The sequence below is a fragment of the Hirundo rustica genome, chromosome Z, assembly GCF_015227805.2.
Source record: "Hirundo rustica isolate bHirRus1 chromosome Z, bHirRus1.pri.v3, whole genome shotgun sequence".
In the NCBI taxonomy this organism is placed as follows: Eukaryota; Metazoa; Chordata; class Aves; order Passeriformes; family Hirundinidae; genus Hirundo; species Hirundo rustica.
The window spans coordinates 20,142,391-20,168,037 of record NC_053488.1 but is presented as its reverse complement, the minus strand read 5'-3'; the positions used below and the strand labels follow the sequence as shown (position 1 = coordinate 20,168,037).

At 42.1% G+C, this 25,647-nt stretch overlaps 1 protein-coding gene across 4 annotated transcripts in view; it reads right to left on the bottom strand.

Annotated features, from left to right (window-relative positions):
- The window catches only part of PDZD2 (PDZ domain containing 2), a 204,817-nt gene that overhangs the window by 115,080 nt on the left and 64,090 nt on the right, over positions 1-25,647 (bottom strand). For all 4 annotated transcript variants that reach the window (XM_040089765.2, XM_040089767.2, XM_040089766.2 and 1 more), the window contains exon 2: positions 21,305-22,127. In XM_040089765.2, coding sequence (XP_039945699.1) covers positions 21,305-21,783 — 479 coding nt within the window. In that variant the 5' untranslated portion in view covers positions 21,784-22,127. The remainder of the gene's footprint in view (positions 1-21,304; positions 22,128-25,647) is intronic.

Genomic DNA, 25,647 nt, shown 5'->3' with positions numbered 1-25,647 from the left:
CACCTCTTCTGCGCAGAACAGAATCCAAAATTCAGGATATTAATGTGGGAGGAGAGGTTGTTTTGAGTCCCCACCCAAAAACTGTTTGTGTATAATACAAGTATAAAATAATACTGTTTTGGAACAGGAATCACACCCTGGGATGCCTCCTTTGGTGTCACTAACTATTTATGCTATAGTCATAAACAGAAAAGAGACCTCAGCAGTTATTCTGGGCAATCTCCTATCATACTTGGAAGTCCAGAGGGATCCAGCAAATGTTTATCCTATGGGCCACAAAATATGACCCAATTTCCTATTCAAATCCAAAGTAAAACTCAAAGTCCTGACAGGTAAAACCTTGGCAGAAGAAGCCGAGGGAGTGAGAAGGTAGTTTCTCCTCCTGACTGGCCTGAGGAGACACAGTGGAGAGGGAAATGGCATGCAGGGTCCTGTGGCAGAAGGAGACGGATGAGCTGCTCAGGCTCAGGCAAGACTGAAATGCTCTGGAAAGAGCACAGAAACTGCCTCTTGGGCACCAGGAAAGTCTAGAACTATCAGGCACTTCCCCGCTTGGTGACAGCTGTGCAGGGCTTTTCTAGGTCTGTTTAGGAGCCAACATCGCACTGAAATTTGGGAGATTGGGCCCTAAATCTTCTTAGCTTTTATTTTAAAGAATATTGATAGCATTTACATATTTTACGCACATACACGCAGCTGTGCATTTCAAAGTAATCTGTTGTGCTATAAGCCAAAACAGGATTTGAGTCATACGGTTCTATAAAGATAAAGATAAAGCATTGATTTATCTAAAGAAATCTGTCTAAAGAAAATTGGCTTCATACATATGCAAGAAGAACTACTTAGCACAGATCATCCTCTTCTGCCCCACGGAGTTGGGCATCAAATTAATTTCTAGCTTGAATTTCAGGATTACAAAAATGAAAAATTAAGAAAATTAAGGATGGTGGACTGATGAAACCATTTCCCAAGGCAGTCAGAAGAAAGCTACAGAAAAAGCCACTTCAGTGCTTAGCTAATAAAGGTGCAGTTGGATCCCATGCCCCAGCACAGGGGTAATGCTGCATGGTGTTTTTGGGACTGCTGTTATTTTTTGGCTCTTTCCTTATGATTGTCTTTGTACAAATTAATTCTTGATTCACATTCAGAAAAACAACATATAGCACAAATCACCACAGGGCCACATTTGTACAAACTAAATGTCACTAAAATCGGGTTCGCTAATGTCTGAGTCTGAGAAGTTAACACTTCAAGGAAACAACTGAGGAAAGTTCTTAAGTATTAGCTCTGTTCCTAAGTACCTTAAACTGCACCATTTTTAAGCCTTGCTTTATCTCAAGCATTACCTGCAGAAGCTGGAAGCACCAGAAATATTTGTTCTTTACAAGTCAGACATTTGCATTCTGTCAATACTGCTGTGTCCTGGGCACCAGATGTCTGCCATCCCTGACACACAACACACAGCGAAGAAGTTAATTATATGGTACACCTTCCCAGGATCCAAGACCTTTATGGATCTAATGGGCATCAGAATGAATGTGCATATTTAAAAGAAATTCCTTTTAAAACACAATAAGCATCCAGGACAATATATAAGCCAGGACAACAATGTGGTGTTCCATTTTTTCCTAAAATGAAACAACAAATTCAGGACTCAGCCAAAACCACACAAAAATGACACAAATGAGGGTTAATACTGTATGGGCATCCAGCTTGCCAGGGTGTAGTCAAGGAGTGCAAAAGCCACGCTCTGCTCCCAGCTGTGACCGTGTAAATACAAAAATCACTTCCCTGACCTCTGCATGGTTCTCCTCACAATTCACTTGGCCAATCTGTGGTCACTGACTTTCCTGAGCCTCTGAAACCAACACTCCCAGAAAGCCCCATTTCTGCACCATATGCTCTTATACTATGAGAGATCTGCTGCAGAGAAAACCTTTCCCTCTCCATTTCTTCTGCACACAAGCACAACAAGAGTAGTTTGGGTTGGTTTATCTCTTTTAAAAAATGCAAGTTTAATAGCTCCATCACACAACTACTGTAAACAGTCCTGGAGAGCTGAGTACCCCAGCCCATACCCAGAGTGCCCCTGGAGCCACCCAGAACTCAACTGGGAGTTACACCCTCATCTTTTTGTGCTGGCTCTAAGTTCATGGGGTGTGCAGAACAACTCCAATGACCAAAAAAATTTCAAGCAGCTCCAGGTTTGGCTGAAAACAACCCAGTCCTTAATCTTTACTGGGGTCTTATGTGTGAATTACAGGCAGACAGGCCTTGACAAGACCTGAACTAGAATTATTTGTAAATGTTCACTTATTCCTGCCATCATACAAATAGTAGGAAAATAGATGATTTTTCACTGATTTTTAGGAGACATTCTGATGCCCCTGTCGCTGTGTGTCAGCAAGATTTCCATCTCTGCTCCTTACTTACATGGGCTACAGTCAGACGTTTTCTACAACAGAAATTTATTTAGGTAAAATATGGAAATATGGAAAGCAATCCATGAGAAACTGTATTGAGAGCTGTCAAGAAATTGAATCTCTCAATTTTTTTTTCTGTTCACTTGTCCATAATTATTGTTTTTATACCACTCAAAATACAGTCAGTAGTTGGTAATGAAAACCCACACATAGGGTATTTGTCCCAGAGGGCTGACACTGTGTTTACCCTATAGGCCATATTCCTATGTTAAGGCTAATTGTTATTTTAAATTTATTTAAGATCACTAGTCTCCAGTAGACTCTTTTTCTTTTTTTTGCTTGGTAGTTTCCTTGCAGTGCGGTAAGGTGTTGATAACCCCCTCCCACTGCTCCCCACAATCCCCCTTCTGGAATATGATCTGAAAATATGCTCCATTAGCCAGAGGTTGAGCTCCGAGGGCAGAGAGTTGTTTGTGAAATATTTATATTTAGTAAGCAATCATATTAGAGCTGATTTTATGCATGTGCAGTTTATTTATAAGCTGGTATTTTTAAAAACCAATTATATAAATTTAAAAAATACTTACTTTTATAGAATATTCCATGAAATTCCAAACCATGATGCAATATATCCATATTATACAGCTGTCACCTCACTTTTTAATTATTTTCCTTTTGTTCTTGTAGGATTTATTTAGAGGGTACTATAATTTGGGATAAAGCCTTCTCACCCAGCAGTTCTCTAAATCAGGTAAATTTGTAGTGCTAGAACAATATGATATCACATAGTTCACAACAGTAGTGATTTACATGGCATTAAGTATACTGTATTTAATTTCAAAATACAAAGCAATAGCTCAGACTGGAGAGCAGAAAACAGATATAAGGAAATGTACTGGTATTGCCAAAGTAAAATAAAGAGCAATAAGCCAGAAATCACATGGCTTTTAGGCAATTTGCCTTATCTGCTACATTTAACTCCAGTTACAGTTATTAGAATTGTTGGGGTTTAAGTTTTCCTGTGGAATTTTTTCCCCCCATAAGTTGCTAGGAGACTAAATACTGATAGTTAAAGGGTGCTTAACCCATGCAAAAGAAGTAGATCACTTAGTTTAGTCGGGGAGGGAAAGGCTCGGGGGCTCCAGGAGCTAAGGGTGGTTTCTTCCGCTCTCGGTTTCTGAGAGGACGGTCGGGCGACTGCTGCGTGAGGAGTCCACTGTTAATGGAGGGTCCGGTCCTGAGAATTCTATCATCTGCCAGAGCGCCCAAGAATTCGGAGTTCTTCGCCTGCTCTGCTGGAGCTGGGTCAGCCCGGGTCCAGCCGCCGCAGCTTCTCCGGCGCTGCTCACTTCGCCCGCCGGGACACCCCCTGCCTGCCGGGACACCCCATTGTTTCCAGCGCCGAGTTTCCACCGTTTTGGTTTGGTGCTCTGGGCATCCCAAGAGATCAGACTGCCCGGGACTCGTGAGACAAAGCCCCTCGGGGTTCTTGGTTCTGTTTATTATTATTGCTGTTGTTGTTTGTCTGTCCTGTTATATTTACTAGTAAAGGACTGTTATTCCTTTCCTCATAGCTCTGGCTGAAAAGTTTTTTTTTTTTTAAATCTTCCAAATTATAATAACTTGGAGGGAAGGGATTGGAATTCCCCATTCCTAGAGAGGCCCCACCTCTCCTTAGCAGATACCTGTCTTTTCAAACCAAGATAAGAATGAAAAAAAAAAATCACCAAGCTGTCTTTCACATCGAAATCCCTGTATGCTGTATGCATTTTTCTCAGTAATGTCCTCTGTTTTAATTTAAATTTCTGTTCAGTTAATACATTCAGTTAATACATTCATTTCTGTACAGTGTCTGGCCCAGTTCTGAGACTCTACACAGTAACATACATTTGCTCAAAACAATCTGTTATCACTAAGTGTGGTGGTTTTTTGGGTTTTTTTTTCCCAGGGTGGAAATATGTATCCAAGCTTGTTTTTAGAAATTATAACTTGTGGGCCAAATTTAGAATTACATTATCCTCTAAAATCAAATAAGAAGTGAGAAGCCAGGCTTTACCCTGCCTTGAATTCAAAGACTCCCAGCAAAACCTTCATCCCCTTCACACAGTCAGACATTTTCTACCAGATAAACTTTCAACCACTGAAGGAAAAAATATTCAACAAAGACGTAGTATCTTACATTACATACTCAACCTTAGACATCTATTTAAATTCCATTCTTTCCCTCCCCAAGGTGATGACACTTTTCTCTGCTCTTCAACTTTCTCCCATAATGCACAATTAAGACAAACTTTCCCCCCCCCCAGTATTAAAGACTATGTTCTGATTTTTCCTTACCCTGTTATGTCCAAAGGTTACCACTTCACAAAGTATCCTAAGGACATTTTTATTACCAAGAAATATTTTGATGAGAAGAACTATTTTTAACTCAACTAAGCTCTGCTGAGTGTAAAATGTTGCACGGGGTGCTCAGCAGCCCAGGGGAATGCAGCTATCATGGGAATTTGTTCCTTTGCACAAGAACAGCAATCTGAATATTTTCTGTACACACATAACATGATGTACATCTCATTGTAATCCTGAAGGGTCAACAGAGAGGGGAAAAATGTACCTCAGATCCAACAACCCCAATCTGGAGGTAGCAAGGTGCTGCTGCAGGTTGGAAGGGTTCTGCACACCTCTGACTGTTCAAGTCTCATACTGGGATTTCCAAACCTAACAGAGAAAATTGATTTGGGCAAGAGAGCAACTAGCCTATCAAGGTAGGACTGACAATCTGTTGCAGGATGGAGCCTCCAGGTGCTCACCCTGCATTCCCTCAGTTGCTGTGTTGGAAGTGATTGACATATGACACAAAATGGAACATGACCACACATCCCAGAAAAAACACAAGGCAGATTAAGCATAAGATATAGACAGGAGAGGGAAGGACCATGGAGAGGAGGGCTAGTGCCAGTTTCCAGCCCTGGGTACAAGCTCAACCGCAGGATGATGCTGGGCCAAGGGTAGCAAGGCCAGCCCCTCTGCTAAAGGAGGCTGCTGGGAGTGCACCAACCTTCAAACACCTCTCAAGGTGAGTAACACAAGTTCTGGCACTGTATGTTTCAGAGAAAACCTGGGAGCAGAGTGTTTTACCTCCTTGCAAGTACTCACCAGGATGATTAGGCTCTACTTGCACTACCAGCATCCCAGCTAGCAGGACTTGTGTAGCAGGTAGGGCTATACAAGCTCTCAGTTCAGGGATTAACTTTCCCAAGTTCCCAATTCATTGCCCATATATGCTTGCTCACTAGGATTTCCTATCAAAGCAACACTTTTCCCTTAACTACAAAAATAATGTAGGTTACAACAGAGGCTGCCCCCTCGAGCAACCTGTGCTCCACCCTGGAGTCATTTTATATTACTCTCGACAGTGTCCTAGACCGGGCTGCAGAGATTGTGCCTTTCATTTTATGCTAAAATAGCCTCCATTAATGTAATATGCTGTGATCCTTATGATATTCCAAGTGGAAGATCTTGTATACTTTTTAAACATTGCAAACCATCCTGCATTTCATCTGTGCATACTTCCCAGCACATATCAGAATGTGCCATCCACTCACCACTTATTAATGTTTCAAGAGTCTTCCTTAAAACACACATAAAATTTAGTGGGAATTTTGTTCCAGGAGTCTCCTGACCATTTTGTGCAGTCAGAGAGAGTAGCTTTATTTCACAGACTGGATGTAATATACAGAAACATATTGCATCTGTTTCCAAATATTTTCTTTCTAAAACCGTTATGAAAACTGGTGCCAAAATGTGCTCATTCCTCTTTAAGGAGGAAACCTAATTTGGGTTTCTTGATCCAGATCATCTTAACACCCAGGCTCAATTTTGCTTGCTAAAGCAATCTACAGGCTCCAACTAATACAAATTTAATCTGCTTGGGCTGAATGGGTCCAGCATTTCTTTTTTACAAGATCCACACCATGTATCAGCAGCATCTGGTACTGATTGCCGAACTCAGACACTGTTCCTATGGGCTCCATAGAACAGGATCCTTCTCTGATTTCTGATCCCTTTTGGATTTTTCCAGAGGCTATCTCTTAATCTTGTTAGATTGAAGATTTATGACTCTTTCTTAGCACCTTTTTTTTTTTTTTTTTTGTGGTGTGATGTTTTCTTTTGGATCAATCTGGGGTAGCTGACTCTATTTGAGAATACATCCTGCAGTTTCAATTCTCCTTTTACGTGGTCATAAACCAAAAGTCACCTCTTTAGTTAATCAATCTGCCTTGCATAATGCTTACACATATGAAAATCAGAAACTGCTTCTCTGTCTCCTAACACTTGGGTTTCAACTCCTTCCCGCTCAATGAATATGTAACCATTTTACAAGAGATGAAAAATAGTTAGCCTCTCAATGGTACTAAGAAAGAAGGGGTATTCCAAGCAAGAAATGCCCTTCTTTGGCTTCAGGTTTTCATATGGTAAGGTTGCAAGCCTTCCTTCTAAGTCAGGAGCAGATTTTGCCATCAATTGAAAGGAAAAAAAAAAAAATAAAAAATCAAGCTTTAGCAGTGACACAGGAATATTTTGGTCAATTGGCACAATATAAAGGTTAAAAGTTCCCATATGCAGGTAACCTGGGGAAAAGGAAGAGCAATGATAAGTTTAAAACTTGTACATGTAATCAAGCTATTTCTCCAGGACACAATTTCCAGGCTACTTTGAAGAATGCTGCTGAAAGAGTACGTGGCAAAACCTGACCAAAAAGGAAACTCTCGGCCTAACCTCACATTCACTTTTTTGTCCCATTCCATGCACCAAGTTAGTTCTGAAAACAAGACCCGGGAAACCCCAGAAACAGTATACCATGGACTACATACAAACCTCTTCTCTGTGTCTGCAACTGTAACTCCCACACCACTCCCACATATATCCCTTGACTGGCAAACTGGGACCACAAAGCAAGGGGAACATGTGAAGTAACCATGAGAGAGAGTAAAGTTTGGGAACTTGGATAGGGGAGTGGCCCCTGTACTACCAGGCTGCTCCCAGGTTTGTATCTTCCATGCAATGAATTTATATGATTGTATTTAATCCTGTTTTTCTTTCTCACATGCTTATCATTGGTACCGGTTCCTCCTCAGCTTCCCAATTAGCTTGCTCATACTTGCAAGGAAGTTCTCACAAAGTAAGAGTTGTGTTAAATAGGAAACTATTTAATCACATTTTCCCAATAAAGCAATAAAGTGGCCCCTTTTTCTTTAATAAACTCCCATTTAAAATCTTTAGCCCTTTGAGACTTTTTCACTGTTTCAGCTCTAAAAGATAACCCAATAAGGTATAATATGCAAAGTTTTATAAACCAGAGCAAGCACTCCAAACAGAAAACTGGCAGCTCCAGCAGGCTTGGCTTCGGACCTTCTCAATTCACCACAAATCTCAAATACTGTGTCTGGAAATCAGACTTCAGCTGTGTGTTGGCTAGATCACAATGACAAAAACAAGGCTGAGATGATTTTTTGGTTTTGTTTTTGGAAATTTATATTATTATTATTATTTTCTTATAAAACAAGCACTAGGCACAGGAAAGGACAGGGGTTTTGCTTCAAGGCCTAGGAAAAACAGAATTCAGTTTTTCCATGCTGTCATTATTCTAGGAAACTCTGCAGGTAAATAAGTCTTGCTCTTGTACACTGACGCCTCTTGGAGACACTTGGGAAGACTAGATAATAGCTAAATTCATAACCAGGCAGGTATTTCCTCAGCTACAGCTTATTTGTATCACTCAAATGTACTTCTGCAGAAACAGGTATTTCAAAGAATTTCAGCCTTTGTGAAGGTACTCTGACTTTATAACCCTGCACCAGACAAGCAAGTACCTGGAAAGAAATGCTCTGCCATAAACCCCAGCATTTAATAAGGTACTTTTTCCCACAAGACCTCAAGCACTTGCAGAAATTGAGCTTCTGTCATCACCTCCCTCTCACCAGGACTGTGACTTGTTCACAGCGTGGGGAAAAGGCTTGACCAGGACCCAACACTTCTTAAGTCCGCAAGTGCTATCCATTAGGCTGTAAGACCCTGACAGGAGGTAGATACGTAGCTCTAAGCCATATACAGTTTATGAAAGCATAACTTACAAGTCAATGATTTAAAAAAGAAGCATGTAGAAGAGAAATGGAAGGTAAAGGCAGAACCAGCATGGGCTTACTACAGAAAACAGCACGAGCTGCAAGCAAATAACAAATGCCACTAAAATGTGAAGAAGTCAAAACTTTACATGGAATTTAAACTAGTCCTTTACATTGGGTTCATGCTGGATCCTTACACCATCTTATGACTCCATATATAGCACGGTATATGACATTTTTTAATCTAGAGGAGATCTTGGCTTGGCTTTGCAAAATCATGCATGATTCTCCTGATGCAGGACATTGACAGTGGGTCCCACGTGTGCTGCTCTGCATGTTGAAGATTATGTAAAAAGGGAGACTATCACTTTTCATATTCTTTAATACTATTATTGATATTATCATTAAATGAGAGAATATCCCACAGGCCAGAAAAACCTCAGGAAGTGTGGGAGCTAACACCTGGACTTGGGATTGGTTTCCTTGATTATTAGAGCTGGCTGAGTGGTTTCAACAGATAATGATATCTAATTTAATTACATATTAGACAAAACACTTCTGATTATTATTCACCCAGCCAGGATTAATGAATTTCTAAGTTCTTCCATCCTAAATTTTTTCTACTCTCTCATCATTTACCTCTTTTGTTTTGAAGCTCATCTGAAATCTACCTGTTTGAAGAGAGATGTTAACTTCTCTAACTCGCGTGATTTTTTTCTTAATATTGATGCTGGCTAAATTCATTTCCACAGTTTATAATTTGTTTCCCAGGTCATCAGAGAAAGCATTTAAGCCACAAAATCATTCTTATAAAGCACTGATATTCCACTTTCTCATCCACTATTTAATATAGAGTCCTTTTAAAGGCAGAGCCCTGTAAACCCTTGTCCATTTAGAATTACATGCATTAACTATTAACTTCTAATCTATTTGGCATCTGTACACCTTTTTTTAACTGTTAATTCTTTCTCCACAGCATAACTGATGAACTACCGAAATCTGATTTATTTTAACCACATAGTTCATCCTGATGAAACTGGATTACAAAATATTTTTCTGCTCTGCTGTATATACCACTTACTTTCCAAATGCAGGCCATAATAAAAAATCAGATCAGGGAGTAGACTATTTAGTGTATTGCTAGGACTGATACACAAATTTGGAAGGCAAATTGGAGTGGGAAGGCATTCCAGCGAAGCCCATGGTATTAGAGAATTGTCAGAGATGTCAGGCATAGCAGCAAGAGAGCTGCACTGCAGGGACCACCAGCAAGGAAGGCAGAGGGGATGAGAAGATGAAGCTCTGAGCCTTGGTGGTTCCTTCAGTACCTGCAGCCCTGCAGGTATGACATTCCCTGGGCTGCCCACAAACAGAGATCCCAGCCCAGGGTGAACCAACCTCCCCACACACCTACAGCCCCAAACATAGCTCTTTCCAGCCAGGCGTGGAATAATCCCCCTTTGATTAAGCATTAAGCTGTCAGCTAATTTAGAGAGAGTGAGATCTAAACACGAGCCCTAAATGAAGTTGGTGATGAATATAAGGTTCAAACATGAAGCTTCTCATGCAGCAAGAAAAATGAAACTAAGAATATTTAGTTTCCTCTGAGGTCTCTAAAAATTTTTCTCAGGATCCTAACATTTGCAAGCTGCTTATCACACTTCTATTAAGGCAGAGTTTAAGATAAAGTCCTGCTTGGCCAGCAGAAATAATTAAAAAGCAATTCTCCCCTATTTAAGTTTTTAAAACCAGCAGAAGACCTCAGATTTTTCTTGGAGTTGCTATAACGCAAAAGTACATGGCAAATCTTTCTTTGCTACCTAATGCCTACTGGCTTTGAAGCCAATGCAACTACAGCTTTTTTATTCACAGGCCATTGCTTTCAAAATAAAACACTTTGGGGAATAAGTGTTTTACTTCAATTAATTGTGTTTCCTGTTTGGGGAAAAACAAACTAACATGTTTATTCATTTAAAGAACCTGATAACTGTAGATTGCCTGCTACTCTTTTGGAAAAAATATTTTATCAAGAATGTTAACCCACAAATTCAGTAAATGTATGGGATTTGCAAGATAGTCCGATAAGGCCATTATGGTGAATCTCCAAAGGACTAGTGGCCATCAGGAGAGGAAAGGAGACAAAATTGTAGAAGAAATCCCTAAAGCCATTTTCATGTTGCAATGTCAAGAGGGAATTTTTCTTTTACTAATGTCAGAAGGAGAGAAGTAAAGAGAGAGAAGAAAAGAAGGAGAAGGAAAGAAGATAATGATACAGGTAACAAAAAAGAAATTCATGCCCATGGAAATGTGTTTCAAATCCTACACCTGCGCATTAAGAAAAATAAAACAGCCTTTATCTATAGTTGCCATTTTTATACTACAGTGCCTAAAAATATCCCATAAATTAAAGTACTAAAGTCCAGACTGGCCACCTTTGATTCATACTAATGTTAGCGGCTGTTTCTGTGGACAAATAATTTGAAAATTTTGCTGTTACTAACATCCATCAAACAAGCAATAAATTTAGTGAACACAGGAATATATGCATAAATTCTTATGCAAATAAATAATATCACAATATTTTTTTGTTTCCTAGGTCTTATGAACCCTTTAGACTTGGTATTTAGATTTATCCTCTGCTTTGAAGTTCCAGCTACCAACATAAACTACAACAACTGGTAACTTCATTCTTAGAGGACTGGATTATAATCTTTTTTACAATTGTCACATGAGGGCCAGCTCCTAGAAATCCTTGAAGCTGCACAGGTAGAGAAGAGAGACAGGTCTTCATCAGCAGTTCCCTCTTTGCATTCCAGAATACCCAAAATGCAGAACATATTTCTTGCTTCTTAAAGGGATTAGCTACTGCACTCTACAAGCCTGAGAATCAGGTTATATTACATATATACACATCTTAAAAGCATGTTAAGCAACAATTTTCGCTGCTGTCTTGCAAATTCCTAGATAAGACAGGCTAAAATTCCCAGTTGACAGAACCCAGAAATTGCTTTAAATATTTATATGACATTGCCCTCTAGAGGAAACCGAGAAAAATCTGGTTTAGTAGAACTCTTCCGCAGATGAAAACATGAAATGTCGTTTTCAGCAGAACAATTAGTGTTTGTTAGAAACCATTTTCAGTGAGAACATCACACACTGGCTTGGCTCTATTTGTCAACCACGAGTTTCCAAGACAGAATTCCCCAACCTCCAGCCTAGGGCTCTGTACTCAGATAGATGGTACCACAAAGTTTACTGGTTACCACATCTGTGTTTCTCTCTTTGCTACCAGAATAAAAATAGCCCAGATTATGAAAAATTGGCAAGCATTTAGTAATTATTTAGTTAAGATGGCAAAAAGAGACACTGGTCAAAGTGTAGAAGGACAGGAAGGAAGACTTCCCTGACTTTTGTTTCATTGAATTGTTACCCTGCTAGCCTGACCTATTCTGGTGATCAAGTAATGGCATAGGAAACCCGAATCAAAGTTATTACTATAGTAATAGTTTGTTTTTTGTTTGTATGATTGTTTTGGGGGGCTTTTTTGAAGATCATCCACTTATCTATAGTACTGACTGCAGGGAAGAGTTAAAATCAGACCTTGTGACCTTTTCAAACAATAGAAATGAGTCTTAGGCATCAGCTGAAACAGTAATCTCTTTCAGTCACATTTCAACAATTCTGCTTTATTTTGAAAAACATTGAATCGGTTTTCCATCTATCTCTAGTTTCTCATATTCTTGTAAGAGAGGCTTCAGTTGGATGGGATTCCTGAGTCTTGGATGCTCTGGGGTGAAGCTTGAAGCTAATAATCACCATTTGCCTTACTCTTGTCCTGTTTTGGAAGTATTCTTGAACTGCCCCAAATCTTGTGGCAGTGCCCACCAACTTATCTTTTCCCTGTTACTTGTCTGTTAAACATTTTCCTTTGGAGGCTCAGGTGATCTTGCTGAACATCATACATTTTACCCAGAGAAAGAAGCAACTACAGTGAGCAATACTGCAGTCTGTGGTTGATATGTATGCCCTTCCCCTCTTAGCCCACATCTGATAAAAAGGACACAGAAAAGTAAGTTTCAAGGAACATGTCACATTGCTTGGAGCTGGAGGCAAATGTCACATCAGCTAAAAAAAAGCAATGAGTTTTCCATGTTAAAAAAAAATTCCCATCCCAAAAGCCACCCACTGCCACAGCTGTCTCTGCAATTGTATACGTGTGTCTTGGCTGATCTCACCTATGTTTATTTTAATTATCGTCTTACTTTGTCTATGGATGGCAGGTTCATGCTGACAAACCATTTCTCTGAGGCTGAGTTGAGCCTCTGATTGTGGAATTATCTCCTGTTCACCATTTTTCAACCCTCCCTGCTCCTGTCCTTTCCAGTCCAGGCCAGATTCCCAGTGACAGGGGATAAGTGGGTTTTAAGCTGACATCACTGTTAATGCTTTTAGCTCTGGAGTTCAGTTCTAGTCCATCTTCCAGAGCCCACCCAGATGTTGGCAAGAAAGTATGATCATGGTCTTCTTGCAGAGCAGCCCCAAAACATATATAAGACTGAGAATGTTGCTCACTTTGCCCAGTGCTTTAAGAAAAAATACTTGAATAAGGACTGGAGAAGCTATGGCTATCCAGGGCTCATGGCACACCTGTCAGGACAGGCGGAAAAGGACATCCTTCCAGACTTCTCACTGCTACTCAGTAACCTAGCTCCAGTCACCTCCTCCTCTTGCAGCAGCTCAGAGCTTCTGTCTCAAGAAAATCAGTCTTTAGCCCACAGCCTGCTTTGTGCAGGCTCCCAGAATATGAAAAGAAAGTCACATTTACAGTTCAGAAGATGCTGTGAATGACTGCACGTGGCAAACTGGTGTGTAAGGGCACAAGCATCATAGAAAGAGTAGGAGTAATTGGCATGGAATGTTCCCTGCTTGTGTCTTTGAACATCTGTATTTTTAATTATCGATGGCTAAAACACTGTTCTGTGCTAGCAAAGAGTGCGCTGCTGGAGAGGCTGTGAAAATATCTGATGCTGTGGCTGAAGGCCTCACCTGCTACTTGGCGGGGAGGTGGAAAAAACCAGCTCTTATTTTGCACATTCCAGCAGTTTCTCAATTAGCTCAGTTCTGTTTTGCCCTGACTATACTACCAGATGATCTGAAAGCATGGGATACTTGCTGTGTGTCAGGCTGAAAATCCCACTCAGGATGTAAAAACAATCCTGCTGGCACTTTGGTATCAGGGTAAATGACAAGGCACAAGGCTGACTCACCAAAACAGTGGATGAGCAGGGAGGGAAGAGCAGGAAGGGGAAAGCCCCCTCCCAAACACTGGGCTTGTTCTCTTGTAATTACAGTGTGGGCAGAATAGCATGGAGAAGTACATACATTGGGCAGCAAGCTACAGATTTCTAATCAGAACTTTCACAGCCCATTAAAATGAAAACAAAGCACAGAAAAATCCCTCTTTATAACCCCTGAAGTTTTTACACCTCCTAAGGCAACACCACCCACCCCTGTCCAAGTTTTTTCAAGCCTGATGCAATGCCGCTGAAAAGCAATTGTGCAGAGGCAGGGCTGGGAGCACTTTCGGCAGAAGACCCTGAGGATGTTGCCTAGTTATACATGTATGTTCCTGGGGAATTACGATTTCTAGAGAGAGGCCAACTCAGTGCTGACACTATGTAGAAGGCAATTACAGGCATATTGATCTCTAACTTTTTGGACAAACATGCAAACACATAGAGGATGTGAGCTATTTAAATCAGTGGAAGTCTTTCCATCATTTTTTATGGAGTTTAGATAAAACTCATCTGAGCAAGAAGATAAATAAGATGCAAATTTGAGGCAGATAAGGAGTTCAGAAAGTCTGTTGAGGATGTTGCTAATGGCCATTGCTACAAGGGAATGAGCTGTGCCTCTACAGAGGCTTGGCATGGGGACATTGAGAGGGACAGCAAGAGCCAGAGGGTGAGGAGGGGAAACCGAATGAACACACTCTCAGATTAATAAAGCAAAGAGGACAAACCAGCTAAATGATCTCTGATGAATCTGGGGATTAGTGACCTTCTGTTTAAGACTTTGGCTCCTAAGAGAGGATTTGGAATAAAGCTCTTCAGAGCAATTTATTTCTCAACACGTATGGCTAAGTCTGCTCATACCTTCCAGGAAACATAAAAGAAGGGAAGAAAAACATCTCTGTCTTAGTTTCTTAGTCCTGCTATTTTTTAAAGGAGGGGAGAGGGAGGAATTTATATCCACTATCAAGGAAGGGATTTATATCCACTATCAGTGAAAAGTACAGCAAACATGCTTCAGAGGGGACTGCGTGCTCCAGACTTCAGGAGCACAGTGAGACTTTAGCTGTGCCTTGTGAATGTTAGACATCCATAGGTTTTCTCTCATTTTGCACAGGTTCAGCACACATTTACTATATTTACTGCTGTGTTACTGCTCACAGCAGCTCTACTGGATGAGAGACACTCAGCCAAAATCCCTATGTTCTGCTTATTTTCCATCCTCAGGACTTGTGTACCAGGCAGCTTGGAGGGCACATCAACACAGGCTTCTCAACCTCGCCCATGATAACCAGCCCCAGGTCTCAACCTCTGTGCCCTGATCCATCACTTAGCAGCATGAAGATTGGTAATATGATATAAAAAAGGAAACTAATTCAATTCTACAACAGGTTGGGGGTATTTTTTAGGTCAGTTATGAGAACTCTATTCCCTGAGACTGCATTTGAGGCTGTAGTCTCCAGGACCACTGTATTTGTTTTTCGCTGTGTAGTCAGTGCTGTTAATATTTTAACAAGGAGCTCCCACAGAAATGTTTGCCCCTTGGCCAAGGGCAAAGGGACAGGATAAATTTCCATTATTTTTGTTATTAAAACAAAAATATTTTCCGGTGGACATAACCAAGAGAAAGCCCTACTAACACCAGGCAAAGCAGATGCTTATACTGAATATCACTTGTGTTGGCAGCACTTTTGCTTTAGGAAGGTGGGGAAACACAGTAAAACAGAGCAATCAATCCATGCAACCTGATGTCCTAGGGCGACTTTATGATGCATGTGTCCCCAATTTTATGTTCTGTTTGTGCTGTATATTGAGTCCTGTGCCTTTAAGACTGGTTCTAAGAGCAAGGAGAAGCGCAGAGTTTGTTTTGAGAAAACTGCCTGACTCCTCCACATTCTTCTCTGGACGGGGTGTTCGGCGGAGGCTTGGAGAGACTGCAGGACAGAGATCTTTTTGCTTTTAGTTAGTTTCAGCTAGCTAGGGCAGAGAAGTTCCCTGGATTGTTTAATTTTCCTTTTTTTCTTGGAACTGTTTAAACCTGCTCTGGACTGAAAAAACCCAGGGGAGCACTGGGGGCTGCACCTGTGTCCCACTGGGGCCTGGACCTCGGCATTTTCCAGCAGCGCTGGAGGGACTGGGACTGAGGAGAGACTGAGAGAGAGCTGAGCTACACTCACGGCAAGAACTTTCTCAATTTGCCATCTCACTCCAGAATGAGAGGTTTTATTGTTTCATATTATTCATTCTTTGTACTTGTATGCACTTTGTTTTTGAAGTAAAATAGTTTTTTCCACTTTTCTCGGAAGAAGTTCTTTACCAGACCAGTTGGGGGAAGGGGCTGTTTAAGTTTGCTCCCCAGAGAGACCCCATTCAGGGGTTTTCTCCGAAATTTGCCCTAAACCAGACACCTGACGTGCCTGGGACATAGGGGTGCTGTGAGAAAAAGCTTGCTATGATGACCAGTGATGGTTTTCTTGGGGTGAATTTTCTGTAATGAAAAGGATGTGTAAAGGAGATTGCACTTTCAGGAAGATAATTCCCAAAAACTTCAATGAAACACAATCCCATCATAAGCAGAGAGACCTGAGACCTCCTTTCACCATAATACAGGCATCCATACACCCCAACACCCAACCCTACTAAGGAATGGATTTCATACCCGAAATGTGGCGTGAGAGCTTCAGCTGATGTGCTGAGGGAGAGCAGCCCTTGATCCTGGTTCCCACAGTATCCCATGCCCACACATCAGTAGGGGCACATGGATGTATTTTGAACAAACTGGCGAGTGGCACAGTGCAACAAAATCTTGCAGATGCTCCAGAGACAATTGCAATTGCCAGGGCAGGGACAAAGTGGTCATGGCAAGGCAGTAACTGTACCTCAACACAGCATGGCAGGAAGCAGAACCCCGTGGAAAATGCAAAACTGGAGCACTTTAATAACAAAGAGTAGCCACATTTGGAGGGGAAGGATGTTTCTCCCAGCAAGAAAATATTTCTATTGCAGGAGCAAAGCTGTGGATTTTTAAAAAAATAATTCCATTCAAATCTCTGAGGAAAGGGGATCTCAATAAAAAAGTGCCTTGAAAATTGTGCTCTTCAGAAAAAAACAGTTTTCATATCACACTCAGATTTTTGAGCAGCTTTTCTCAGACACAGTAAAGATTTCACCGCTCCCAGCCCCACAGCACATGCACTGCTCTGCAGGTACAGGTCTGTTCCTTGTCTGCAGGCCTCACAACAAGAGAACAAGAAAGATTGCCCTTGTGAAGACCTTTGTTCAGGGCAGAATCTGTCCCTAATTACAGCCAGGAGCTGCATGATTTGTTTCCAGCACGAGCAAAAACTCCTTTTTTTGACAAAAAAATCAAGATTTCATCCAGCAGAGCTCAGGACTGTTAATGACTGCTACAGCAGGCAGAGCTAAGTGCTAAGCCCATTTTGAGACCTATAATTTTGTTGGACATTTTGAACTGTCATTTGTAATCAGCTGCTAGCACTTACAGAGATGCAGGACTGTGCTTAGAATGTCCATATATCACACGCCTACTAATGGCATTGACCTGTGATGAGGAGCAGGACTTTATCTTCATAGTTCCAGCTAACCTGGAGGCATGAACATATGATGTGCAGTAGCAGCAAGCATTCAGGAAAGACCTTGGCTCTAGTGAAAACCCTCAGCTTCAAGTAAAGTAAAAGCTTTGCCTTCAATAGTGGTACTTGAAGCACCCTCTGCATTGCAGACCTGATTCCTGAAGGTCTTTCTCAGCATCTTTGAAAATAAACTGATTTCCCTGAAATTTGGCATGCCATATCTATTCTGAGGAGGAGTCTTAGCAAATTCCCCCAAGACACTGACTGAAGAGGAGAGACTAAGAAAGCACTGTGCAAAGGTGTTGGTGTCAAAACACTTCTCTCTTCATTTTTTTGGAAGCAACTCCAATTTGTGGGTTAAAAAGAAGCCAGCCACTTCTCTGACTGTATTCCCACATATGGCAATGTTTGGTAATTTTTGGCAATGAGAAAGATGATATTTTGAGGGAGTGGTTGGGTTTTCTCAATAAAAAAATTATAATAATACCTCATGTTTCTACCACACTGTCATCACTGGCATTGTATCTTACTTTGCTTTTTTCAAGAATTAATTTGGAAATCTATTTAGCACTGATTTTAAAGATTAAATGTATATGGTATCTGTGTCCAAGAACTGCAGCTGTACTTGATGAAATTCATAATCACATATTTAAAACTGAATTATATTCATGACAATTTTTTTTTTTTTTAGAATGCTCCCAGGACTTGCTCAATGAAGCCCCATTCAGTTATGTTCAAGAAATGAAGGATTCATTCATCTGCATCTGCAGAAATACTAACAGCCTCCCTCCAGTAAGTGAGTAATAGCCCAAAATGAGTAGAGTAGATCCAAAATATATAGGAAGCTGTCTGTGGGAACATAACCCACGTATTTTGGAGATACAATTATATAGACAGAAGACAAATAAATATGCAGAGTTTTGACTAACCTTTGTTCAGTATTCCAGTACAGCTCATTTCCCTGCAATTGTGTTTGACAGACACACCAATTTGCTAACTATAAAGAGAGCAATAATTTTCACTCAGTCACTAACATCACCAAAAATGACACCACCTACATTACTCCTCTCTAATGTAATAACACCCTGTTAAGCAAAGAGCTTTGATGATTTTATTACTGCGTAATGTTTCTCTAAATGAAAAGAAAGAAAAAAAATAAAAGAAACAAGTTCAGCAATAATCAACCCGTCTCTGCTGTTTACATGGAAATCAGGTGAAATTTAAATAAATAACTTTTCTTTAAAGAAGTCATACTCAGCTTTCCTAGCAAGGAGAGATAGATGAGTGGTACTCACAGCTCGCTCCTCCAGTAGGTGTTGTGCTCTTTTACTGTGTCTGACCCCATCACCACTCCAAGACATGAGGACCTGTAGGCACACCAGGCAGGTGCCAAAACAGCCCAGTCTGTTCAGGGCTGCCCTATCTGTTCCAGCTCCAGTCATCTACCGCTGCATCCTCTAGAGGCTGACCACATCCATAGGGTGGCCAGCAGAAGGGACTGTGTGCCCTTACCTCTTCTCTCTTGTTTTCTGGTGTTATAACAGGCAGGGTTTGGATGGCAGGTTGGAACTATAGCTGAGGTTACATGAAGCCCAGAGTATGTGAGAACAGTTCTGCAAACCCTGCTGCAGAGGTGGGAAATGGCAGAGCTCTGAGACCCCCATAACAAATCCTCCACTGTTAAGGGAATAAATCAGAAGATTCCCTATATCAGTGTGAAAAGCTTCTTCATCAGGGAAGATGGGGCTGCCCTGAAACACTTGGCAGGTGTGGAATAAACACATAAACACTAATTTTGGTTGCCCAATCCAGCCTGGTGCTGCAGGAGCTAAGGCAGTATTTTACTTTCACTGACCATGTGCAGGCTCCACACCACAAATAAGAGCACCTACAGCCCCCTGTATTGACCTGGAAGTGTTTCTCACTCAGCCAGAGAACAATTAGGCAGTCAGAAATGGACTCAGTACTACTATTTAGTGTGCTGTCCTGCCCCAACAATACCTTGAAAAAACAAGGGGAAAAGGGCTCTGCTACTTCCACCATAGCAGCAATACCATTACTCTAGGAAAGCCTCTTGGAAGTGGTCTTCCCAGAAGGCAAGTTGATGTTGCCTTTCAGCCTATTATAAAGCTGGACAGAATAATGTCCCTTCTAAGCATCTAAATGAAGAAAGCCACTGAGAGACTCTCAAAACATCCTCAAGCATTTCAGATGAACAATATGGGAACATGGGGCTGGAGCTGGCAGCCACGTCCCTGAAAGGCAAAAGCCGCCTCTCCAAACTGGGAGCATTCTCAAGGTCCCAAACTGTCATCCATCAACATCACCCTTGTCAAATAGCAGTCAACTGTAAGTTAGGTGAGGATGCTTTGGATGCTGAAAATAAAAGAGGTTTTGACTGAGAAATGTCCTAATTTTTGCCCTAAAATGGATGTATAATATTCTAAACCAGGATTTTAAGAACAACACTGGTCCCATACTACCAAAACCCTGCCTTCTGGTCCAAAAAAAGTAAGGAAAATGGAGCACTTGGCTCCCATTAGCTGCAGTCACAGCTTGCTGGTTTAATAACAGAGCTTTCCAAAAGGAGCAAGCCTTCAGGGACAGACCAAAAACTACAGATATCCAAATATTTTCAACTTCATTGGCTATTAGCTCTCTTTTGCATTATCAATAAGATAACACTATTGCTGCCTACTGCAAGCAATTCCCTTGTATTTAGAAACAGTGACATCTGACAAAGGGGAAGCAGCAAACTAACTGCCTTTTGCCATAAACACTCTCAAATTTGGAGGTGCCACTCATTGATACTGCCACAGTACCAGTATTTATACACTCATTGAATCACAAGGAATTACACAGGGTGTTTTTCATACCTGTAAAACCACATAAGGTTGAGCTGCCCAGCAGCCGCACATCGAGGAGTCACTGCTTTTATTCTGCCACGTGTCAGAATTGGGAGTGATGGTCAGCCCAAACTTCTGCCACGTTCACTGCCTGTTGGGATCACTTCACTGGGACTTGGTTTCCAAAAGTATCCACCCCCAAAATAAATTCCATTTTGGCAAGAGGGGGAGAATTTCATGCCCTCAGGTACATTGTAATCTCAAGTATTAATGAGAGATTTTGTCCTCATCTACAGCAGAGAAAGGGTTTTGTCTTTTCAAAGGGTAATGTGAGAAAGTCGACCAGCCCACAAAGAGCAAAACTGGGACAATAACTGATTCTACACCATGGAGTAGCTGAATTTAAAAACAAACAAACAAACAAAATAACAAAAAACCCCACAAGAATAATCTATATCATTGCAAGAATCTTAATTTTTGATTTGAACTCTTAAGGATTTCAAGTTTTCTGGGTCAGGAGATATCAGAAGAGAGCAAATGCATTAAAATCAAAGAGAATTTATTAAAATGAAGTTGTTCCACACTGGAAAACACAAAAATGTCTTGCTTTGAGAAAGTCTCAAACAACATTTAGCTGTCAAAAATGCTTCCCTCATCGGAAATAATTCAACAAAAATAAGAAGGACCTGTGAAAATATCTTCCAGTGCTGCTGTGTCTGTGCTCATTTTTGCTTAAGGAAATAGTTTTATACAAACCCAGGAAGGCTCCTGGGCCCCTCTGGTGATTGTGACATCTAATTTTTGACCCAGTGATCCCTGAAAATTTTCCAGCGTGTAAGTAGCACGTACAAGATAAATACCAATTTGCTTTTGTTACTTATTTTCCCCAATAAGAACGAACCCAGGGCTCTCTCAGGGGCTGGATAGCAAAGGTCAAAACATCTGCTCCTGGACTTCCATCAGTATCAACTGTGACTTGCACCATGTGGCACCAGAGGCAGCTGGTGCTGGCAGCTCTTCCACCCTTACCTTGCTCCGGTGACATCCACACCGACCATTAGCTGTCCATTCAGAGAAAGGATCTCGTCTTTCAGGCGCACTCTCCCGCACTTCCCGGCCGGGCTGTTCTTCTTCAAGTCCGTCACCCAGATGCACCCGACATCGAGCACGGGCCCCTTATGCGCCTTCCTCTTCTTTCCTCCCCGACGCTTCTCCCCATAGTCCCCCAGAGCAGGGATATTCCCAAAGCTCAGGCCCAGGACCTCATTTTTCCTCATCTCTTGGGCCAGGTACATGGTGCAGATCTCCGTATCCGAAGCCACACAGCTGCCTGGCTGCAGATTGCTCTCGTCCACGGAGAAGTTGAGCTGGATGTACTCGCTCAGCTTCTGGACGGCCGAGCGGCAGAGCTGCTGCTCGGCTCCCTCGGCACCCTCCCGCCGGCTGTTCTGCAGCCACTGGCACAGGAGGGGGAGGAAGACCCCGGCGTTGTCCTGTGTGATGGGCATCGCTGTCCCTGGGCATCCCCTCACGGCATCAGCCCCGGCCCAAGTCGGCTCCCTGGTCGTCTGCCGTGGCACGCCGCAGCCCCTGGAGACATGCTGGAGTGGGGCTGCAGGTCCAAAGCAAGCTCCATCTAGTCCCACGGAGATTTTTGGGTGGGTCCCAGCCGACCAAGAACACAGTCAAGGAAGGATGTTTGGTGTCAAGGCGCTACAGCCAGCCCTACGAACAGGCTGGTAAGGCAACGCTTGCGAGCGGCGGAGGCTGTCCAGGTCTGCCTGCCGCCGGTGTCCCCGCTCCGTCGGGAACAAAGCGCTTCTTCCCACCACGATCACCACAGCGTCTCGTCCTGCAAGGGCAAAACAGCGTGGTTAGAACTGCCAGGACCGCTGCAGGCACCCGGCAGGCCCGGCCCGGCGGCCCAGGGCCGGCTCTCACGGCCTGGCCGCTCTCCTTCTGCGATTTACCACTTGAGGGCACCAGCTGCTCTCCTCAGCAAGGGAATAAAAGGTCACCATCAGCTCCTGACCTTCGCGGTGAAACGCGGATTGCAGAGCCCAGGGAATGCTCCTGCCGCAGCTCAGGGCTCTCCCCGACGCGGAGGAGACATTCCTACCAAACCCGCTCCAAGGGTCTCTGGAGGGGCGCTGTCCCTGCCAGTGATTTTGGACTGGGATAGGCTTAAATCAGGCTCCTCCTGGACTTAGCTCCGCACCAAGCTGCACGAGGGATGGGCAGCAGCAAACATGAAGCATGAGGACAGCAGTGGGGTCCATCTCTTCGTGGCAGGAGTGGCTCACAGCCACCTTGTGGGTAAGGCATCTAAGGGAAGTGACTATCCAGTTTCCTGGGAAAAAGAGTTGGACAGGTGGATTCCCCAGTTTCCTGCAGTTTGGAGAGGGAGGCACACAGGCAGCCAGAAGGCAGTGGGAACCAGGGGTTGGCAGGCAACAGAGCGAGACAGGGTTTTTTTGCCAGGATCATTGGTATCTCTGAAACAAGAAAAAGCTCTGACACAAGTCAGGTCTGGTTGGGACTCTTGTAAGGCTTTATTTTCTAGCAATGGATGCTGCTTAGTGAGTTGTGCACCAGGAAAGCAGAGAAAAGCAGCAGCTTTGAACTTGCAGCAGGTCTGGTCTTGCAGATGTGTATGAAAGGCTTGCGTTAAGTAGAAGGGCTGTAGAAAGGGCTTTTAACCACTAAAGAATGAGAGCAGTGGGAGGCCCTTGCAAAATGCTCCTCCCCAGAAGCTGTATCCAAAGTGTTGCCACCTCCTTGGCTGTGAGGCACTACCTAGATGGACAGGAGGGACCCCAAAAAAGCCCAAGCAGGGACAGCAACAGATCAGGGCCACATGCAATGCTTGTAGAGGAGGACACCAGCATCTTCACCAAGAGGGTGATGTTACACCAGTGGCTCAACAGGGATAGACATCAGCTTGGGAAAGGAGGAACTTGCCCCCTGCTTAGTGAAAGAGTCTTCTGAGTTAGGCTCAGGGTATGAAAAACAGGGAAGAAAAGGGGAAGAATGAAGACAGAAGCTGCCCCGGCAAGAGGTGATTATCACCAAACAAGAGGTGGTAATACAGACACAGACTGACTAGGAGATAAGGTTAAATCCTTCTGAATATTTTAGATATCTACTGCAACAGTGGTGAACATGTGGGGTTATTTTAACACAGAACTTAAGTCTTATTTAAGATCTCATATTTAAGACAAAAGCAAATAATTTAATTGACATAACTGGAACTTGCTGTAGTAAGGCCTGAATCTGGAATATTTATCTAAAAATGGATAGCCTATATGTGGACCAACAAAAAAAAAGTAGAGGCAGAATCTCTCGGCATATTGAGGATGATGTATATATTTGCTCTGAGGTCCAGAACACAGGGGGAGGAAGAACTGCTAAATTATCTGGTTAATAATACAGGTGGAAAGCACAAAACAAAATAAACACAGGCGAGGGCACAACAAACCCTAAACCAAGAACCTGATAACAGCTGACTCAATGGAAATAGGAAAGCAGAAACATGATAATATCTGCTAGGAAAGGAAAGCAGTAGAAGATGGAAAGTCTTGATGCCTTCAGAGCAACATTCTCACATAATGGATGGAGTCAAGTAATCAGCACGGAAGTGCCTCCAGAGAGAGATATGATGCGGGTAAGAAGGTGGAAAGAAACTCATGTAAGAATGCCAAGGGATTGGGAACAGCAAAACATAAATGCTTGGCTTCAGTACATTAAAAAAAAAAAAAAAAAAAAAAAAGTGCTAGGAGAGAATTCATGGAGAACAGTTTAAAGAAAAAAGAAATCAAGGTGAGCTGTAGAGCTGTAGTTTCTTGGAGAAACAATATTTTGTGCTTAAAAGGCACAGACACAATAGCATCTCAATGAAGAAGGATCAGAAGGTTTGGCAACGTCATGAGCTTTTTGTTTTCCTCAAAGACAAGAAGAAAGAACACTAAAAGGTTACTGAGCACAAGTTAAAAAAAATAGTGTGAGCACATAGGCAAAAAATAATAGAAACATCAGGGCATAAAGATGAAATTAATCTTGTAGAAGATAAAAAAAAAAGTTACCTTTTATATGCATATTAATACCAAGAAGGCAGTCAGAAAGGATGTTGCTCAGAGAGAAAGTTATTGAAAAGTGACACCAAAAGAGGCTGGTTTGAGTTTTGCTTTAGTCCTTGTTAAAATTGGCAATTATGCAAAGGGGATCAGAATGCAATATGACACAGTATCACTACTGAGGCATACTATCCTCTTCTCCGCCTGTTCCAGAGCAAGAGATCAGTCCAAGCCAGGTATTTCCAGCCCAGCAGAGTGGGACAAACCACCATTTAAATTTCCTACAAAACTAGCTAAAGCTATCTCAGATACCTCCCTATTGGTCACTTGTGAGAACTCAAACAGGTAAGGGGCCAGAATTAAGGACAACAGCAAATGCTGTGGCTGTCCTCATGGACAGAAAGAGAAGTAACAGAAACTATGACTTCAGTCAATCTAGCACTAATCATCCTAAAAATCCAAATCAAACAGAGAAATAGTTTGCATGTATGTGGAAAAGAACAAAAATATAAGCAGCAGAAGACACAGGAGAGGCAAGAATAAAATCATGTGAAATCAAATTAATTTCTTTTCATAATGGAGAAGTTGTTGGATGTCATTTATCTTGGCTTTGTTATAGCTTTTGTCACTGTCTCAAACAACTTTCTTATAAATATACTAGGGAAATATGATTAAATGAGAGTACTATAAATCCATACCTAGGGAGTAGTTATTAATGACATTCTGTGAAAACAGAAGGACACTGCAAGTAGAGCTCTGCTGGATCTGTATAGTCTAGTTCTGCTCAGCACATTCATTAGTGACCTGGACAATAAAAGCAATTACTCATATTAAATCTGCAGATTACACGGAGCTGGGCGTGTCTGCAGACACACTGGAGAACAGGATTAGCATCTAAAATACCTTGGCAAAAATCAGAAAAGAAACATACTCTGAAAATTAGGGTAAAGTTCATCAAGAACAAATGCAGGGTACTACAAAATGAATATCTCACTTAGAAAGGGTTGGCTATGTGGGAAATCTTTGACAAGAGATGCAACATTTTCAGAGAATCACAGAATCAAGGAATGGATTGGGTTAGGAAGGAATGTGGTCCCAAACCCCCCTGCCATGGGTAGGGACACCTTCCACCAGACCAGAGCCCCACCCAGCTTGGCTTTGAATATTTTCTAGGGTTTACAGGGAATCATTCCTGTCAATCTCCTGCTGTTGTAGGAAAAAAAAGGTCATTGTCACAGGATGTGTCAGCAGGGACAAAGCCAACAAGGCAAAGGAATATTTCTGTAGCCTCACACAGGG